The sequence below is a fragment of the Gambusia affinis genome, linkage group LG18, assembly GCF_019740435.1.
Source record: "Gambusia affinis linkage group LG18, SWU_Gaff_1.0, whole genome shotgun sequence".
NCBI classification, from domain to species: domain Eukaryota; kingdom Metazoa; phylum Chordata; class Actinopteri; order Cyprinodontiformes; family Poeciliidae; genus Gambusia; species Gambusia affinis.
In genome coordinates this window covers 5,736,244-5,753,789 of record NC_057885.1, presented here as the reverse complement: position 1 = coordinate 5,753,789, position 17,546 = coordinate 5,736,244, and the positions used below count along the sequence as shown (strand labels likewise).

At 40.9% G+C, this 17,546-nt stretch overlaps 1 protein-coding gene across 6 annotated transcripts in view; it reads right to left on the bottom strand.

Moving 5' to 3' along the window:
* sorcs2 (sortilin-related VPS10 domain containing receptor 2) overlaps positions 1–17,546 on the bottom strand; it is a 307,822-nt gene that overhangs the window by 8,240 nt on the left and 282,036 nt on the right. For all 6 annotated transcript variants that reach the window (XM_044096828.1, XM_044096823.1, XM_044096824.1 and 3 more), the window contains 11 exons: positions 16,307–16,409; positions 15,855–15,931; positions 15,536–15,627; positions 9,547–9,654; positions 3,660–3,780; positions 3,360–3,493; positions 3,154–3,273; positions 2,689–2,860; positions 2,427–2,613; positions 1,110–1,243; positions 62–185 (listed from right to left, as the gene is read on the bottom strand). In XM_044096828.1, the coding sequence (XP_043952763.1) occupies positions 62–185; positions 1,110–1,243; positions 2,427–2,613; positions 2,689–2,860; positions 3,154–3,273; positions 3,360–3,493; positions 3,660–3,780; positions 9,547–9,654; positions 15,536–15,627; positions 15,855–15,931; positions 16,307–16,409 (1,372 nt within the window). The remainder of the gene's footprint in view (positions 1–61; positions 186–1,109; positions 1,244–2,426; positions 2,614–2,688; positions 2,861–3,153; positions 3,274–3,359; positions 3,494–3,659; positions 3,781–9,546; positions 9,655–15,535; positions 15,628–15,854; positions 15,932–16,306; positions 16,410–17,546) is intronic.

The window sequence follows — 17,546 nt, the reverse complement described above, 5'->3', positions numbered from 1 at the left end:
AAACACATGCAACGGCCGTTACCTTGACGCTTCAGTAAGTGTAAGATATTAATTGTCTTACCATAGACTCTGACGATCTTTGTGTCCTGCACCATCGATCGGCCGTTGGACGCCTGGACGGTGACGGAAACCTCTCCGCTCTCGGGGAAACGGGTTAAAAGGCTGTTCTGGAGGGTCAGTTTGGGCTGGGAGAGGGAGGGAGAAATGTTAGCTACACGACAGGAAGAGCAAGACAAACTAGCGCACCAAGAACCTAGGTATTAAATCTCATAATAATCAAGTTTCTATACATTCAAACATTAATAAATCATTATGCTGCATTAAATATGCCAACATGAGGTTTTATATACTTCGCATTAACATCAACTGCTGCATTTTCATGAGCTGAAGGAGCCCAGAAACTATTTTATGGTGTAAATATTCACATTCGATATTATGGGCAATACATAACATACATGCATTAGAACTTTCTTTTTTAAATTGTTATCTAAGAATATAATTTTCTGAGACCTTTCTGGCTTGAAATATTTCAGCAATAAATTTATATGATACATGAGTTTCACTTTCTGAAATGAGAGACTGAAAATATTCAACTTTTTATGGTATTTTAGGTTCTGAAAGGGGCAGTGTTGTATGTTTTCCTAGCACATTTTATAGGATAATCATTTGTTACCTTCAGTTGCTATAAAAATGCTACATATATCAAATACAACTTAAAGGAAATTTGACTTTGTAATTTAATTCCTTGAAATTGGGCCTCTGTCTCTTTAAGAAACTCCAGCTCTTTCTGTAACTCCGCCTTCAGGAAGTCATTACAACAAGGCTTCTGTATTAAGCCTTTAACAACGTCTGAAAGGCGGGGCTAGGTCCACCCAGGCGTTTTGCACAGGTGAATGGTTTCCATGGAGATTAAAGGATTTCTCAAACATTCATGAAATAATCAAAGCAAAACTTCAGGTATGTTTTTGATGAGGGAATAACACAACAAAATGTAGTGTTATTTTACATAGGGGTGGGGTTATTCTACATAACACCGCCCCTTTAAGATGCGCCTATAGGTTTCTGTCAGTCAGCACTGTAAAACAACAGCTGAACATTTCCAACTTTACCTTAGGGCCGTCGCCGAGCCACCAGTAGAAGACGGTCAGGTTGGCTGTAGTGGGAAGAACTATGGCCGACAGGTTGACTTCACGGTTTCTCCTGGCGATGGGAACCGCTTCCAGGTGAACTTCCTGCAGAGGCTCTGCACAGGAAATAGTTGGGGGGGTGCAGGGTTTATTCACTCAAACAACTGTGGAATGGAAAATCCCTCGCTGCCTTTCTTATTGTACTGACCAGCTGTTAAACTTAAATGTAAAAAGCCACATTCAGCAAGACTGACGCCGTGTCCCCTGCTGTCTTTACACACCAATGAGGCACAGCGGGTCAGTTTGAGTTCAACATGTTGCCTGAGGTCACAGAGACGCATAAAAAGGACTGAACAGGATCGCTGGACGATCTGACTGGTGGAAAAATAAAAACGCTCCTCTCAAACGGCACCTCTTTCAAAAGAACGTGGAGGCATTTCCGTGGCTCATGGACTTCTGGAGTGTTTTTCTTTGCCTTTTCTCACTTTTGTTTACTATTTAATATTTGTTTAGAATAAACGCTGCGTCATACCGTCTGGTTTTAGTAGGCAATGAGTTCTGTTCTGTACCTCTGCTCTATCTCTTTTCACAAACTTGTTCATTTTGCGCTTGCTGGCTTGAGGAGCAGAGCAGCTTGATAAATTTGACAGGTAGCCAATCAGAAAGCTGAGCACTTCAATAAGTTATTTTAGCTTAAATTTTATAATAATTGTAAATAGATTCGATTGTATTTAAAAAAAAAAATAATAATTTAAATGAGAAAATTAGCTTTTTTTCTTCCTCATCTTTCCTCCAACCTTCTGAGGCTCACCTAGCGCCCCCTGGCACTTTGAAAAACTTGTGACCGGAGGTTTTTTTTTTTTTTTTTTTTTTTATAAACTGCAAAAAAAAATTATTGTTGTGAAAACTCAAGACAGAACATCTTACTTGAACTCATTTTTTCTGAAATATGGAAACAATCAGGAGTCACTGCACACGTTTCTATTTTGTTCATCCAGAATTGCTAGAATGCTAGCATTAGCTTTTAATAACTTCCTTGACTTTTTACTTCCTCAAACCACTTTTTTATTTTTATTTCAGCATTTCCTTGTAGGAACGATGTTGCTGAAAAGTGGTATTTATTTTACGAACTGTTACACAGGTTTATTTGTCTCTGCTGCGATGTTGAACACTCCCAGGTGTCAATAAAAGAAGGAATGAAGCATTTAGGTTTAATGCTTCTGACAAAGACAGCTGTCAGATTAAAACACAGACTAAAGACGTTCCCTTTAAAGGTCACAGAGTAGGTCAAACACTGACCTGTGACCTGGATGTACATGGAAGCCTCGTCGTGTCCCGCAATGTTCTCCGCCTTCACCGTCACCTTGTAAACGCCGGGCTTTTCGTAGCGATGCTGGATGGGCTCGTCGGTCACCGTCAGGTTCTGGTAAATGGTTCGAACGCCGTCGCCGAGGTCTACCTGATACCTGGTACTGCTCGTGTCGCCCTGTTGGCAACAAAACGACCCGTAAGCCGGTTGCAGAGAAAATGCCTGAGGGAGAAATTGGCTTTTTTACGACACCTGCTCCTGGTGGACGATGAACGTGATGTCATCGCCAGGGGCCACGGCCAGCATCTGGCCTTTAATGCCGACCTTCAGTCCTTTAGGGGGCAGCAGAGGGCAGTTGTGCTGTTTGGCGCTCTGCTGTTTGTCGAGGCCTCCCTCGCAAGAGTTTGATATCACCTTCCTGTAGCTGAAACACAACGGAGAACAATGAAAGAAAAGAAAATGCTTAGCGAGCGTAAAAACGAGCTAACAGCTAATATCTTATGCAGTAGATGATATCATTTATCGCTCATTAGCTAAACAAACAAAAAAACACATCATGTAAAAATGAAAATCAGATTTTTTTCCCCCTTCTTTTGCTTCAAAATTGGAGCCGTTGCCACAAGGTGTTGGTCTTATTAACATATAGCATGAAATTAGGGGTAAAAAAACCCCCAAATAAACAAACACAAGCCATTTTTCATTAAATGCTAAACCTACCCAGTGCTAGACTGGTAGTTTTGTCCGAGGTGGCAGCTCTCTGGGGGAGATTCGGGATCAAACCAGAAGTCCGGGAAGCATCGATCGCCCTCCGTGTAGGAGCGCTCAAAGCCGTAATCACTGTATGTGCACGACGGATAGAGCCGCAGTTACAATCACAGACGTTTAGTTTTTGTGCCTTTTATTTCTTTCAGTGGCCAGCTCACCAGATGAAGTCGTCGTCGGTGCACTGGCAGGGCGTGACGGCGAGAGCCGAGGTGTAGCTCTTTCCTTTCACGCAGAACGAGCTGTCCTTCCGCTTCCTGAAGGTCCGCTCTCGTCCCATAATGCACTTTTCCCCCTGAGGGCGACCCGAGCGCATCGAAAACATTCACACAAGCTAACACGATACGTTTTATCTGCACTCCTGCATCCTCAAAAATAGTTTAGATGAAAGAAAGATCTATTAAATAGCTGTATTATAGGGGGAAATAAAACAAATGTTCGTGGCTTTAAGTGTGATTTACCTGGAGGTCTGTGAGCTGCCAGGACTCGTAATCCGACTCAGTGCACTGACGGGGGAAAGACTGCCTGAAGTCCACTTTGACCAGCTCCCAGTCCGACCTGTAGCTGATGTGGCCAAACACACTGAAAACACACACACACACACACACACACACACACACACACACACACACACACATTCAATATTATTTACTGCTACTTCAGGGCAGAGTGGTCTTTATCTGTACCTCCATAATTTTGTTTCTATTCATCAATAATTAAAAGGTATCAAGATAAAAAAGAAAGAGCTTCAACAAGAAAACGTACGATGGCGTATTTGGGCCGGTGTAGATAAGAAAAGCAAAGAATAGAAAAGTACCTTTTGAGGTTAATCAGAAAAATTGCCTAGAGAGAAACTTGGAAATTTCTGAGCTTGAAAAGTCAAAAATTTGCTAAAAAAAAAACCCCAACTACAATTTTGAGATTAACCTCAAGAAATGTTCTAGTGGTTCAGAAGTCGATGGTTTTCAACTTTTTCTAGAAGATTTCTGAGACTAATCTAAAATTCATGAACTTTTCCCAGAAAATTTTACACTTACTTTATAGTCTTTGCACAAAGACACAAAAGCAAATTCGCCAATAAAATGTTGTTGCCTGACTACCGGAGTACGGAGAAATAATACTGAAAAACTGTAAATGAGAACATTTTAATTCCTGAGTTTTTTCTGGCGTTAGAAGCTCAGAAATGTCCAAGCTTCGTCTAGAAAATTTCTGAGATTAATCTAAATATTTTTTGGCAGAAATTTACACTTTTTTTTTTCCTGTCTACAATTTCCCTGATAAAATTGCGGTAAAATGATACCACTCAGCTCCAGAGTAATAAAGCCTCCCTGACGCACACGCAGCATCCCTCCACTAGATGGTGCTGTTCTATAATCCAACACAGGCCCACTCCCCATTCGGGAGCTACAGTAAGCGTCTTCTCGTTGCGGTTGCAGCGTTGCTTCTAAAAGCAGACTGATGTGACTCAAGTCAGTGACTCCAGCATATGTTAGTCTGCCAGCGGTGGCTCACCATCACCTTGTTGGAGAGCAAAGCAAGCATGACTGACATCGTTAAAGACGATGTGATGGATGCGTTTCTGTCGACTCATACGAGCCGCTTCCTCATTTCCTCTCTTGTTGCTGTCTGAAAATATTCAAACCCCTTGAAACCACAAAAGCATCGCGAAGTAGGAAAAGCAAACTCCAGTCTTTCTGTTCTCACCGCTCTGGCATAAAGCCGATTATGAATTAAGAAAAATCTTCTTCCTCACAACATTGTGCCTTGTTGATCTGGTCTATAATATAAAATATGGATAAAACAAATGGATGGTTATGGTTGTGGCTCTGACGTGACATTGGATGAAATTGTTCATGCATACCTTGGCAAGGCATTGAGTCTGTTGCTCTGCTATCAACTCACGGAAGTTTTTACTCAAATTAATGTATGTTAATTGTCACTCGCTGCGTTTCCATTACACATTTTGTCTATAGTCTGCTGATGTTGAAAAAACCCCATAATTTTACAGTTGCAGTGTTTCCTTTAAATAAACGCAGTTAAATTCACATGTGAATAAGTTCATGCAATAAGTCATTTTAAAAAACATGGTGTACCATCACTTCCCGTTTTCTTCTTTGTGGTTTTCGCCAGTAGTAACATCTAGTTGTCAATCATGTGACTCACGTGAAGCGGAAAAACACTGTTTCCATTGCAGTTTCGCAAAAAAACAAAACAACAATCTTGATATGACCACAAAAAAAAAGAAAAACTCACCTCATCCTAGCACCAAAACATTTTATTGAAATACTAGAATTTTTACATTAAGCAAAATGTATTTTCAAATTAATCAACTACATGGTCAATGTAGGTGAAATCAAACGGTTCAAGTGATTTCTAGAGGCCCACACATACTTGCTAATGAATTCCTAAACTATGCTGACTGCCTTCTTCCTTCTCTCGTCCAAATCTGCTCCCACACAAATTCAGATTAATTCGCTCCAGTTTTTAAAGCGAGACTTATTGCTTTATCTGATTCCCACCAGCCTCAGTTAATTTAGCATCTTGGTGTTTCAGTGGTGAATTGGCACTTCAGAGCCTCTTGAGCTCTGTCAGTTGACAAACAATACTCCGAAGAGAGCCGAGCCAAAACAAACTCGACGGCCATTAAAGGATCGTCTCATTAAGGAACACAGTGGAAAAACGCCAGCGCGGGTTGGGTTCTTTTTCTTTTTTTTGCCTTTAACGCAGGGAGCTTCTGGTGCCAAAAGATATCGGATGTGGAGGCGCTTCAGAGGAAATCTTTCTGGCGAAGAAGTTCCTGAGAGTGAGCTGGGATAATGATCTGGCGTGTTTCTGACACATTGTTTCCATCGGTATTCTTTGTCTTTGATCTGACCAGCTGTCATTAGTACGAGCGCTGGATTAGCTCTGCTCTGCCACCAACACCCAGCCTCCCCTCCACCTGTCCTTGGTGCTAAGTCACCGCTCAAAGACTTCATTATGGGATGGCAGACTGTGGCGTCAAAAAATCGAAACTCCATGGTTAAGAAATAGAGCCTGGCTAATCTGTCAGACAGGAGCTGCCCTCAACACCCCTTCGACCCTTTCCCTCCAGAGCCAGATGGGGAACATATATCTGTGTGTGTGTGTGTGTGTGTGTGCATTTCAACCCATCAACATGGGAGGTAATTGTGAGTGAACCTATATGCCAAAGCCTCTTGTCCTCCTGTCTCTGTCTGTGTAAGTGTGTGTGTGTTGGTGTGTGTCCTAGTGTTTGTGGTCTTCTCTTTGCCCTTCTCGACAGATTACAGCTGAAAGATTGGCCTTATCTGTGAACCTGGCCGTGCAGTCTGAGATGATGTGACAGGTTTCACTTCAGTTAACTTTCCTGATGGAGGGATTAGCAAAAAGGAGGAGAGTCCAAAAAAAATAGGAAGAGAGATTTGAGGTCTTGAAAGTTTGACGTTATAGTCTGAAGATGCTTTCTACTGAATTTCCTCCAAGTTTTCAACGTCAAAGGATTGTCAAGAAATCAACCATTTTAGTAGTAGAGCATGTTGCAAGTCTTTGGGTTTTATGTTATCAATCTAGCGCAAATGTAGAGGGGAAATAAAAAGATTACTGCTAAAAAGCCACAAAGTATTGATTTTCACAACGGATAGTCCGGTAGACTCGGTTCGATTAGGGACCAAAAGTGCAACATTTGCTACATTTTAAGTTGCTGCGGTTCGCTTTCAAACACCACTGGAAAAGACAATCCACAACCTTTGAAAAACCTGTTTCCCTTCTCGCCTGTGGTGGCGCTGCACCAAGAACCACTGAAGGAAACAACACAAAAACGTCAGAAGACAACAATGAGCGCAAAATGTAAACAAAATGGAGTAACATCAGATTTTAGTGGTTAGGGTTTCTCTTTTGTCTTTGGTAAAAGACCAAAAGGCTATTTCTCTTGCCAGTGTTAGACTCGCTATTTGTTTTGGTTGTATTTACCCAGGATTCCCTGCGCCATCATCCATTTCCTCCTTTTCGAGCACTTTCCCAAAGATTTATCTTTTGTTTCGCTCTAAATATTTACATTTGTCATGGTAGGGCATCACCCACAAATAATCTGTCAACACGTAGATTGTGTTTATCGATGTCGAGACCCGCTGATCTAAATAAGCAGCTTTTTGTTGAAAGTATCCTACAGCTTTGGAGGATTTTTTTGTATCTCCCTTAGCCTCCTGCTTACTCAGTGTGTTGCTGAGATAAATAGCTGTCTCTGTCCAGCCTGTAGGCTAATAGCTAAAATCAATGGACCTCCGTGTCACATCATATTTATACCCCAAGGGAAGTAAAAGTCATTAGAAGTTCTAAAAAACTCCAGTTACCATTGGATTTGTTCCCCACTGAATAAATATACTGGACCTAAAAGCCAGATGTATAAATAATATTCTGTGTTAGCCAAGGCTACTGTAATGCAACATGATTTTTAGCCATCTTTACTTGGAGCTCCAATAACTATGGAAGAAACTGTATTGACAGTGCCATGGGGAAAGTTTCCCCCCCTTCATACCAATCTCCTATCTGAAAAATGTACAGTTGAAATCAGAAGTTTATATACCTCAAAAAGAAGAAAAAAGACACACCTTTTCTGAAGTTAAATCAAACCAAACATCTCTTGAATTACCAACATTATTTGGCTAAATGCCACAATGAAAACATATGTCAGAGATTTGTTTTATTAATGTCTTACCTCAACAGTGTGGCATTACCCTTTTCAAACAATTATGCGCAAATATAGATATGATTGGAATGTCCAACCATCATAGCGCTCAGGAAAGAGACGGTTCCAAGTCCCAGAAACAAATGGATTTTGGTCTGAAATGTACAAATAGACTTTTGTGGATGAGGCCGTGTCATCCTCCACAGTAAAACCTGTTCTCTGGCTTTTTGTGTTTCTTTTTGGCTTCCTCCTCGCTGACCAGCTCATTTCAGAGTAAGGTTTGCAAACACACACAGGGACAAAGACGTTCATGAATGGAGACATGTCTCCCTGGTTTGATAAAACTAAAGTTTAGCTGTTTGGCCATAATGACCATCATCACATATGGAGGAAAAAGCGGGATGCTTGTGCCAACCTCACTGTGAAGTATGGAGGTGGCAGCATCATGTATTGTGGTTGTTTTGCGGTAGGAGGAACTGGTACACTTCATAAAATAGATGCCATCATGTGGAATGAACGTTATATAAAGATGAAGCAACATCCAAAGGCATCATTCAGGATGAGAGTGGAGGAGATGTGGGATCTGTTGCTAAGGAAGTTTAGGATCCACTTACACCATTATCTGCCACGGCCCAGTGGCTGCTCTTAAAGCTGAAGTTTTTGTCGGAAATCCCCATAGATATCTGTTCAGATCTGAAAATCTGCAATCATTCATGGGTAAGACAATGTTGAGAGTCGTGTTTCTGGTGAGGCTAAAGTAAGCCTGTCACAATAAGCAACAAATCAGTTAATCAATCAGATCAATCATTCTGGTGATTTAGTCTCAAGTAGAAATTGTTTGAAGAACAATTTTGTTTGCAGAGACTTTATGACACAAAAAAAAACCAGCAACAACAACAACAAAAAAGATCGGATTTGGTAAAATGTCAGAGGAGAAAGAAACAGACAGGAAGGAAGGCCATGAGGCTGATTGGGCTGTTTTCTCCCTTCAACCTCCACTGTAATGGCAATTTAGAGGTCAAGACAGAGGAGGGGGGGCTCTGAGGGAAATCGGGTGCAAGAGCAGCTGCGGTTAACACCACGAAATTGCTTGCCCCGCTCCAACAAATCGCGAAAGAATCGTCGTGATGGAAGGGTAACTTGAGCCCCCCCTTTAAGCATAGTTTGCAGCCTGGGAGGTTCTGTCAGATAACTCATTAGAAACGAGCAGAAAGCAGAAAGTGTGAGGAGAGCTCGGGCAGACAGCGTTGGGCATTGCTGTGAAAAGAACCTCATAATAACCTTTTAGCATAATGCTTTTCAAGAGCTCTGACAGAGAAATGCACCTCTGCCTTTTTCTGAAGAGAAGACGCGTCGCCCGACTCCCAGGCTGCAGAAAACTGAGCTTTTTTTTAAAAAAAAAAAAAAAGAAAAAAGAAAAGAGGATCAATGTTTGTTTTTTTTCTTCCAAACCAGCTGAGGTAAGTTGGTATATGTTTTAAATTATGCAATATAAAAGGGAATATGATTGAAAAAGGAGAGGTACACATGAAAAACCGTTAACTTGTCAAATTTCAGAATCTTAGTCAAAGCAAGTTTGTTCCACATTGATTCTCTCAGTAACAAGCTCTCAACCAGCTTTATTTTTTATGTGTATTTTTGGGGGAAAAAGTTTATTAACTCACGTCATGACCAGAGTTTCGTCTCCTGGTTCGCTCAGGAGTCCGTCGACGAACACAGACGTGCTGGTGAAGTTGTGAATGTTCCAGGTTCTGCCTTCATCAATGCTGAACCTAAGGAAAGAAACGCAAGTTCAACTTTTTATTGAGAAACATGACTAACACGCTTTTGTTATGTAAGATAGATATGTGCACAGATATGTGCTTCGGAAAGCACATATCTGTGCCGAAAATCCTTTTGGAGAAAAGTAAAAAGCTGTTGCAACTATTTCTTTCCAACTTGTACAACAGAAAAAAAACATTGAAACAATAATTACATAGTAGAGATAAAGGCAAATATTTCATATTCTATTCAGATTTGTGTCAAAAAACTTTTAACTTCAGCTTTAATTCACGTTATCTGACATAATGCCTGATGGAAGTACTGGAAATAAGAAGAGTTCAAATGATCTAAAATCACTATTTCTTGCAACAACCAATGCAATCCGTCCTGCATCAGAACAGGTGATTTCAGAAAATGTTCAACCTATAGAAATTCGGACAAGACAAGTGCTAAAAGTTCCCTGTATCAAAAATCTCAGACGTGAACAAAGGTTGAATCATGACGACATTTGTTCCAGAGAAAGTGAGGTATAGAAAATTACACAGGGATCTTTTATCAGTAGCGAATCTCCACCCAAAACTCTGGATGAAAACCAAACTCGTATTTCAGGGGCTTCTTGGATCAGTGAACCATTAATGTTTCATTTCTGCTCTGGTAACAGAGGAGAGCCAAGGAAAGACCGTCCAATCAGCTGTCAGCACATTTCATCATGGCAATTTAAAAGTATTTGGTGTTCTTTCTCTAAGATAAATGATGTTTCAAGTCATATTACTAAGCACTTTCAGAGTTTTGCAAGTTTATTTTAGGATAGTACCATGGTTTGTACTATAATGAGGGTGATTAAGGCCCTCTGAGTTCCTCAGTAACCTTCACTACCTTTTAAATGATTAATTTTCCCCAAAGGTACCAATGTGTAGTTCTGCTTGTCATCAAGAGGCAGATTATTAGTGGATCGCAATGATTTCCAAATTATACTTTGCATTAAACTCTAAAACATTGCAACTGAGCGATAAGATCCAGCACAGCATACCAAGAGCTGAATCTTCATCCTGCCTTACTGTGAAGGTAAGTATGTCTAACTTTATGTCTCATCTTTGTAACAAGCAGTGACGTTTTCCAGTCCATCAGTCAGTCAGTCAGTGGACTGCATTATGTGACACCAGATGCTCCACTCTAATCGTACCGTACTGTTGACCTGAATGTTGTGGTTTATAGACACTTTTACAACGAAAATATAAAAAACAATGCACCAAATGACATCGAACTGTGCCTTAACGCTCAGTTCAAACAATGCCACTGTGGTGAGACTCCATCCAACAGGATGAATATCTGATTATCATGCAAAGTGTTCATTCATGAAGACTGGAAATATCAAACAACTAAGACTGCCTTTTAGTCAGTCCTTAACTGTTTAACGTTGTTCTCCATGTGGCAATGGATAAAGTTTCAATTGTATTCAATAGTCACAAGACCAAGAAGTTCAAAGTATTTTTTTTTTTAAAGTTCACGTTTAATGTACCAGTTGATTTTCACTGGGTCTTTATAAAAATGTATATTTCCATCACATCGGTATAAAAAGTAACATCATACACTCGGGTTCGGTTTTAGAAAAGTTTTCATCCACATCAGACCGCACAAATCCACCCCTGAACGTTGGTTTAAACATGCCAGACCCACAGGGGGCAGTGTAAAAACTATGTCAGCCAATCACAATCCTTCAAAGCAACCACAAGTTTTTGTTGGGAATTAAATATGGCTGCAGGAGGTTCGTTTGTTTGTGTGGACAAATGTATAGGGTGAACTACTTTATGCAGCCTCTTAGAATATAAAGTTAATAAACACAAGATGACAGAATAAGAATCACATCAAAGTGTGGATATATTAGCACATTATTTGTTGCAGACTGTGATGTGAATAAAAATGAGTTTTCCCAGATGTCCGGCTACATGTGGACTAGGCCTTAGAATGAGGCTAGTGTGGAAAGTCATGCCTCTAAGACCAAGCTAACAGATGGTGTCAGACCTTGGATCCATTATAAGGGAAAATCTCCAGAAGACATATTCTAGTTCCCTGAAGACCATCCGTGTTCTGGCTAATTATTAACAACACATTGGGGTCTTCATCCAGCCTATATACACTACAACGTAAAAATTTAAAAAGTTGCCAAAGTGGGATGTTATTTTTGCTTCTTTTTTTTTAAGCATTGCATCATATCATGTTACTTTTGATCATGTCAACCCAACTGGATGCAAAGACCCTACAGGATATCAGCACGATTAGGCTGTGTACGTGGTTCTCAAAGGCTCTCTTTGGGAGTGACAAGGACGGACAAGGTCAGGAATGAATGCCTCAGAGGAACAGCTCATGTCAGATGTGTGGCGAGATAAAGTGAGAGAAGCCAAACTGAGATGGTTTGGACATGAACAGAGGAGAGTAGAAGGATGCTGAGGATGGTGGGAGATCTACAGGAAGACCAAAGAGGAAAGGAAGATAGTTTGTGAGAGAAGATAGGTTTCATGGAGACAGATGAAGATTGTGTACTGCCTATTCTGTGTATCAAAATTCAGAAAAGTCCTCATAGTTTGAAACACTTTTTTTCCTTTCCTTGATTTTGACCCTAATTGACTAAATGCAATTGAGGGTTTAGAAAACACATAATATCAGAACACGTCTGTGCAGGCAGGCGTACCCAGTTTGCTATTAAATTCCTATTTTTCGGGGGAAAAAAACAAGAAAAGCCATCTGCTCTCCTTTAGTCACCGTGCCAACAATTTCAGCTGTCGGCAGTGGCAGTAGCGCTGAGTAAGTGTGACTGCGTGATGGAGAGGGATCAATGAGGAATCAAGCAGTGTCTCGCTCACACAACGCGGCTGTGTGTTTTAATGACGCTCTTACCGGGACGACAATAAGATAATCAGCGGCGAACGCGCACAGCGAGGGGAAGACAGCACAGATCAACACAGCCACTGAGGATGCAGTCGCAAATCCTCATTATGCATCAAAGAACAGCTGAATCTAACCACGTCGGAGGTCTCTTTTCTGTCAACACAACCTGTTGGGCGCCGAATCCGAGGGCTCTGTAATTGTTTGAATTACCGCTCAGGTGTACGGATGATGGAAGTTGGTTTGGAATTACTAAAGGGCTTTTGTTTTTGTTCTGCTTCTATCTCCCTTCGGAGAGAGAGAGAGACACAGTGATCCTGGAGACGGATTAAGAAAAATGTTACGTAATCACGAGCCTTTGATGGATGAGCCTTTAACTTAAACTCTGGGCAAGATCAGTCGGATACCGACGAGATCAGAGAAGCTGCTGTTCTCGCAACTTTGTTTAAAGTAAAAAATCTGTCGGATCAAACGGAAAACAGCAACCTAAGAAATGTTTCTGTTTTCTTGCATCCTCAGGTCTTGATTTGACTTCAAATCGTCGATCATCCGTTGGGCAAGAATCACTTATTAGCTCAAAGATGGCAGTTTATTAGCTAGCTAACATCTCCGTACATCAGTGAACACTGATCTTACAATCGGCTTCATGCTACAACGTTGATTCCATTTCAACATCTCCCAGTAAAACAACCACAAATTGTGAAGTAATTTGGAAAAACAATTCCAAGTGTTTGGAATCATCAGGATTTGAGGGAAAACATGGATCTCACCTAAATTACGCAAAAAAAAATAAATTAAATAAATAAAAATTCAGGTGAGATCCAGGCTGCTGGTGTTGTAGAGATGGGCACACTTCTGCTATTCTGCTAATGAGCTAATTTTTCAATTAGCCCTTTAGCTAGCTCTGAAAACATTTAGCACACTCATCTTCCACTAAGTTAACTTTTACACATATATTGCAGAGTGCTAATCTATATTAGCATATATTGCAATGGCTGCTTTGTATTCTGTCAGTTGAATGACATCGATATCTGTCTCGAAGTTTTGGTTACCGACTGATGGATTCTTCAGACAGTTAGCGGTTTACGCCACCAAATAACGTTATTTTAAACGACATACAAAAATAAAATTAAACACAGACAGCAGAGAAGAAGACGTAAACATACATACAACATCTCCAGAGTCGTAGCCTTTCGAGGGCAGATATAATTTGATTTAATGTCACCGCTCAACACTTTAGCTTCCACTAAATCCCGTTGAGTGTAGTGATGTAGCATTAGCAGAACTGATGTTTATAATTAGTGCTTTAGGGTTAGAGAGTTGTGCTTTTGTGTTCTTGGAGCTAATGTTTCCAATTAGTGCTTTAGCGTTAGCAGTGTTGCAGAGTCTGCCTCGTGTTCAGCGACCTTGAAGAATTAGGGTCATTCTGAAGGTCAGGTCCAACACAGTACAAGAAAGGTGTAAATAACAAAGTGTCAGATGAGTGTATATCAAGCCCATCAGCTTTTCAAAAGCACATAAAAAGTTTATATGTGTGTGTATTAATATGCACAGCTGAGATTTAGTGCCGTTTGAATTAGCCACACAAAAATTATACAGCTTTAAAGATTCAGGAAAAGTTTAAAACACTGCAACAATCAGCATCTTGATCTCTGGTACTAAAGCAGCAATCATTCACGGTAATTAACCAAAATTAAGTTAATGGCACACAGCTAGTTTCCCAAATAACGCTACATCTCGCCGCATTAAAACCACATCAGCCTGCGAAATAGAAATCTGTCACGTCGGAGGGAGCCTGGGAGGCCTCGGAGCGTAGAAAACGCCTTTAGATGGGCTGCAAAACGATCGCTGACACCGGGGGTGTGCGCCGGTTGGAGTTACAGCAATAACAAACGATCCACTTTACTGAGACTGCGAAATAGTTTCAGCTTAAAATAGATGCAATAAATCAGTTTGAAAAACCCTGGAAAAAAATAAATAAATCTGCATTCCATGATTAGCTGCTTTGTTCTTTCTTTTTGGCCTCATCCAGAAGCTCTTTAACAGGGCCGTTATGCAAGAACACACAGAGGCCGGAAATATAAAACAAACAGCTCATTTTTTTTGTGTTATGTCGTGGTTAAAATCAGGATTGTAATATTTGAGATTTCTCTCTGGGTGAAATTTGTATTTCACTGCTCGTTTAACGAACGCCTTCAGAGGCGTCTGAGTCTGTCTACAGGGGTCACTTGAACTAAAGCTGTGCCACATAGTTCTGATTACATCTCTGCCTTTGGGTTTTCATCATGACATTCCTCTTTAAGGACAAAGAGATAGCACCCTGTTAAACTTGTGATAGCCTGTGTGAGAAAGAGTGAGAGTCTCTAACGGATTCCAAGACTGTAGCGCTGCATTAACTTACCTTATAAAGTAAGAGATTTGATTACTTTTTAAATGCTATAAGGATAAGGTATGTAGCAGAGGTGGGGGTCACCGCTAAAGCTAACCGTGAAGCACTAATCATAAACAGTAGCTCCACTAATTACAGCAACACCAACACTGTACTTAGCAAAAGCTAAATCTAATGCTAAAGCGCTAACTTCATTTCAATCTACACTTGCCTTTGAAAGACCACAACCCTCGAGCACCAATTATTTCTGACAATTTACTTTACATGTTCCATAATGCTCTTAAATATTGTATTCAAGTTCATATCTTCTTCTGTCCACGTTTTATTTTGTTGCTGTTTATGGGGGAGGGGGAAGAAAGCAGGCAGGCATAAGGGGAGGAAAAGGTCAGGCTTCCCCCACTTCAAAATAAAAGCGGGAACAGAAATGTAAACTTCATGTCTGTGTTGAAGTTTAAAAGGTCAAACTAAGGAGAAGCTAAGTGTTTCCAAAGTTATCAAATATGCTAAACGCTAACTGAGCTCCGCTGCTAGCGCTTGAGGGGAAGTGTGTGTACCACTGGCAGTTTGCAATGAAACTAAAACAGTAACAAGGAGGTAATAAATAGTTGGTGTAATCTTACTTCAGTATCTTGAGGGGAATAGAAGTGTCCTTGATGGCAACAATGACTCCACCATGGTCCAGATACAGGATGTGATGCTCCTCTTCAAACACCTTCAACAGGAAAACATTAAGGATTGGTAAATACTTTACCAATGGAAACAATTCAGTCTTTTACTCATGATCAGCTTTGTAAAGCACAATTTGTATTTTGTATTTTTTTTGCTTACAAGAAACCCAAGTAAAAATTTGATATTCTGTCTATCCAGGTTTCTCCTTGGAATACAAAAAATGTAAAAAAAAAAAAAAAAAAAAAAGAAATCAGGCAAAGCATGCCGTACCTGTCTCCATGTCTTCCCACAGTCTGAAGTGATGTACATCTCCTCCTTATACTCTACGAGTTTGGAGCCAAGGTTACCTGAGGGAAAGATGAAAAATGCAGAGCTGCATCAAGAAGAGGGGACTCCCGAAACACACAACAGAAACAAAGTCGGAGAGAGAGAGAAGACGAACGAGCAACAGGGCTGAGAGAGGCAGGTCTACAGAGAGCAGTACAGCAGGATCTCTACCTCAGGCCATTTTTTATTCATTTAGTTATCCTCCCAACAAATATGCACTACTTTCAGGTTGCATCTTGAAAATCGACAGACACCCACGTTCTAAAAATTCCTTTTGAATTTCTGTCTGCTTTTTCCAACCGTTTGAGTAAGTTCAGGGGAAAATAGGCTTATAAATTTAAAAGTGGAAAAAAAAAAAAAACTGTTTTAATCTGAAAAGAGACGATTCCACTCACCAGCGCCCATGATGAGGCCCGGAGCCGAGTCTTTAGTGTGGACGGTGCCAGAGACGTAGGGATTGTCAGCCCAGCGCAGGTGGAGGTGGAGGTGGCAATCCGGCTGCAGCGAAGCAACAGGAAGGACGGTAAGCTAGCATATTGTAAACTTCAACATTTCATGCGGAGACAATCAAATTTCAGCAAAGACGGACATCTTCGCTGGGCGGTTCCGGCGTAAGAAAGGAAAAGAGTCCAGCTCTGTTGACCTCAGCCTCAGGGAAACCCTTGATATTAGCTCGTCTTTATGCTAGGTTGCGCTTAGCGGTATTTTCACCATCCGGATTTCCTTCTACAGGCAGTAAGATTAACCATCTTCACGCTGAAAGCTCATTAATCTCCGGAGCCGATCTCCAACAGGTGGGAGACAAAGGATTGAGCCTTACAGTTTTTCTCTTGACAAACTGCCACGATGCGCCGGCCGGGAGGCGCCGTGCCCCGCGGCGTCACACAGGCAATATGTGTCGTGTCAGCGCTCTAAAATGAAGTCTTCTCTGTGCCTGATAGATGTGGCGACTTAAATCCAGGACAGCAGATATTTTGCCGAGCAAATTTGTTTTTTGAAGTATGGGCCGAGCCCATTGTTATGACAAGGTCAGTATCAGAGATCTAACGTGTGTGTATGTGTGTCTTAAATGTATACGAGCGTCGGGCTCATATTTGCACCTGCCTTCATAATTTTTTTTAAGCAGATGGGAGCCATGGTTCAAATAAAGGAGAACACTGGTGCTCCCCTCTGCCTCCCGGCCAGGTGTGATGTATGGGGCTCAGAATATGGACGGGGTTTGGAGGGAGACGTGTGGCTCTTTGCTGTCTAACCTTGCGAAGCTGCGACTTTGACAAGATGGATGGCAAGAATCTTGTGTGCATTCCTCATACCGCAGCACTCATCCTTTTCCCCTTTATGTTCAATGCAGAGATGGAAAGATTCGTTATCAATGTCTGTATCTGCCCTGATGTTGAAAAAAAGAAATTCTAGATCGGGGTATCGGTGGCAATGTGCAGCCTTTCATTTAGCTAACATACCTGGAATATCAGCAAAACAATATGAAAAAAAAAGACACACAATAAAACTTCAAAAAGTATGGTTGGAGAAGTTTGGGATATTTGCCCTTAAAATGAGTTGGTGCCTTGCCCTCAACAGTTTATCGACTTTAAAACCATAAAATCTTTGTTTTAGTTGTACTTGTGACTAATACTG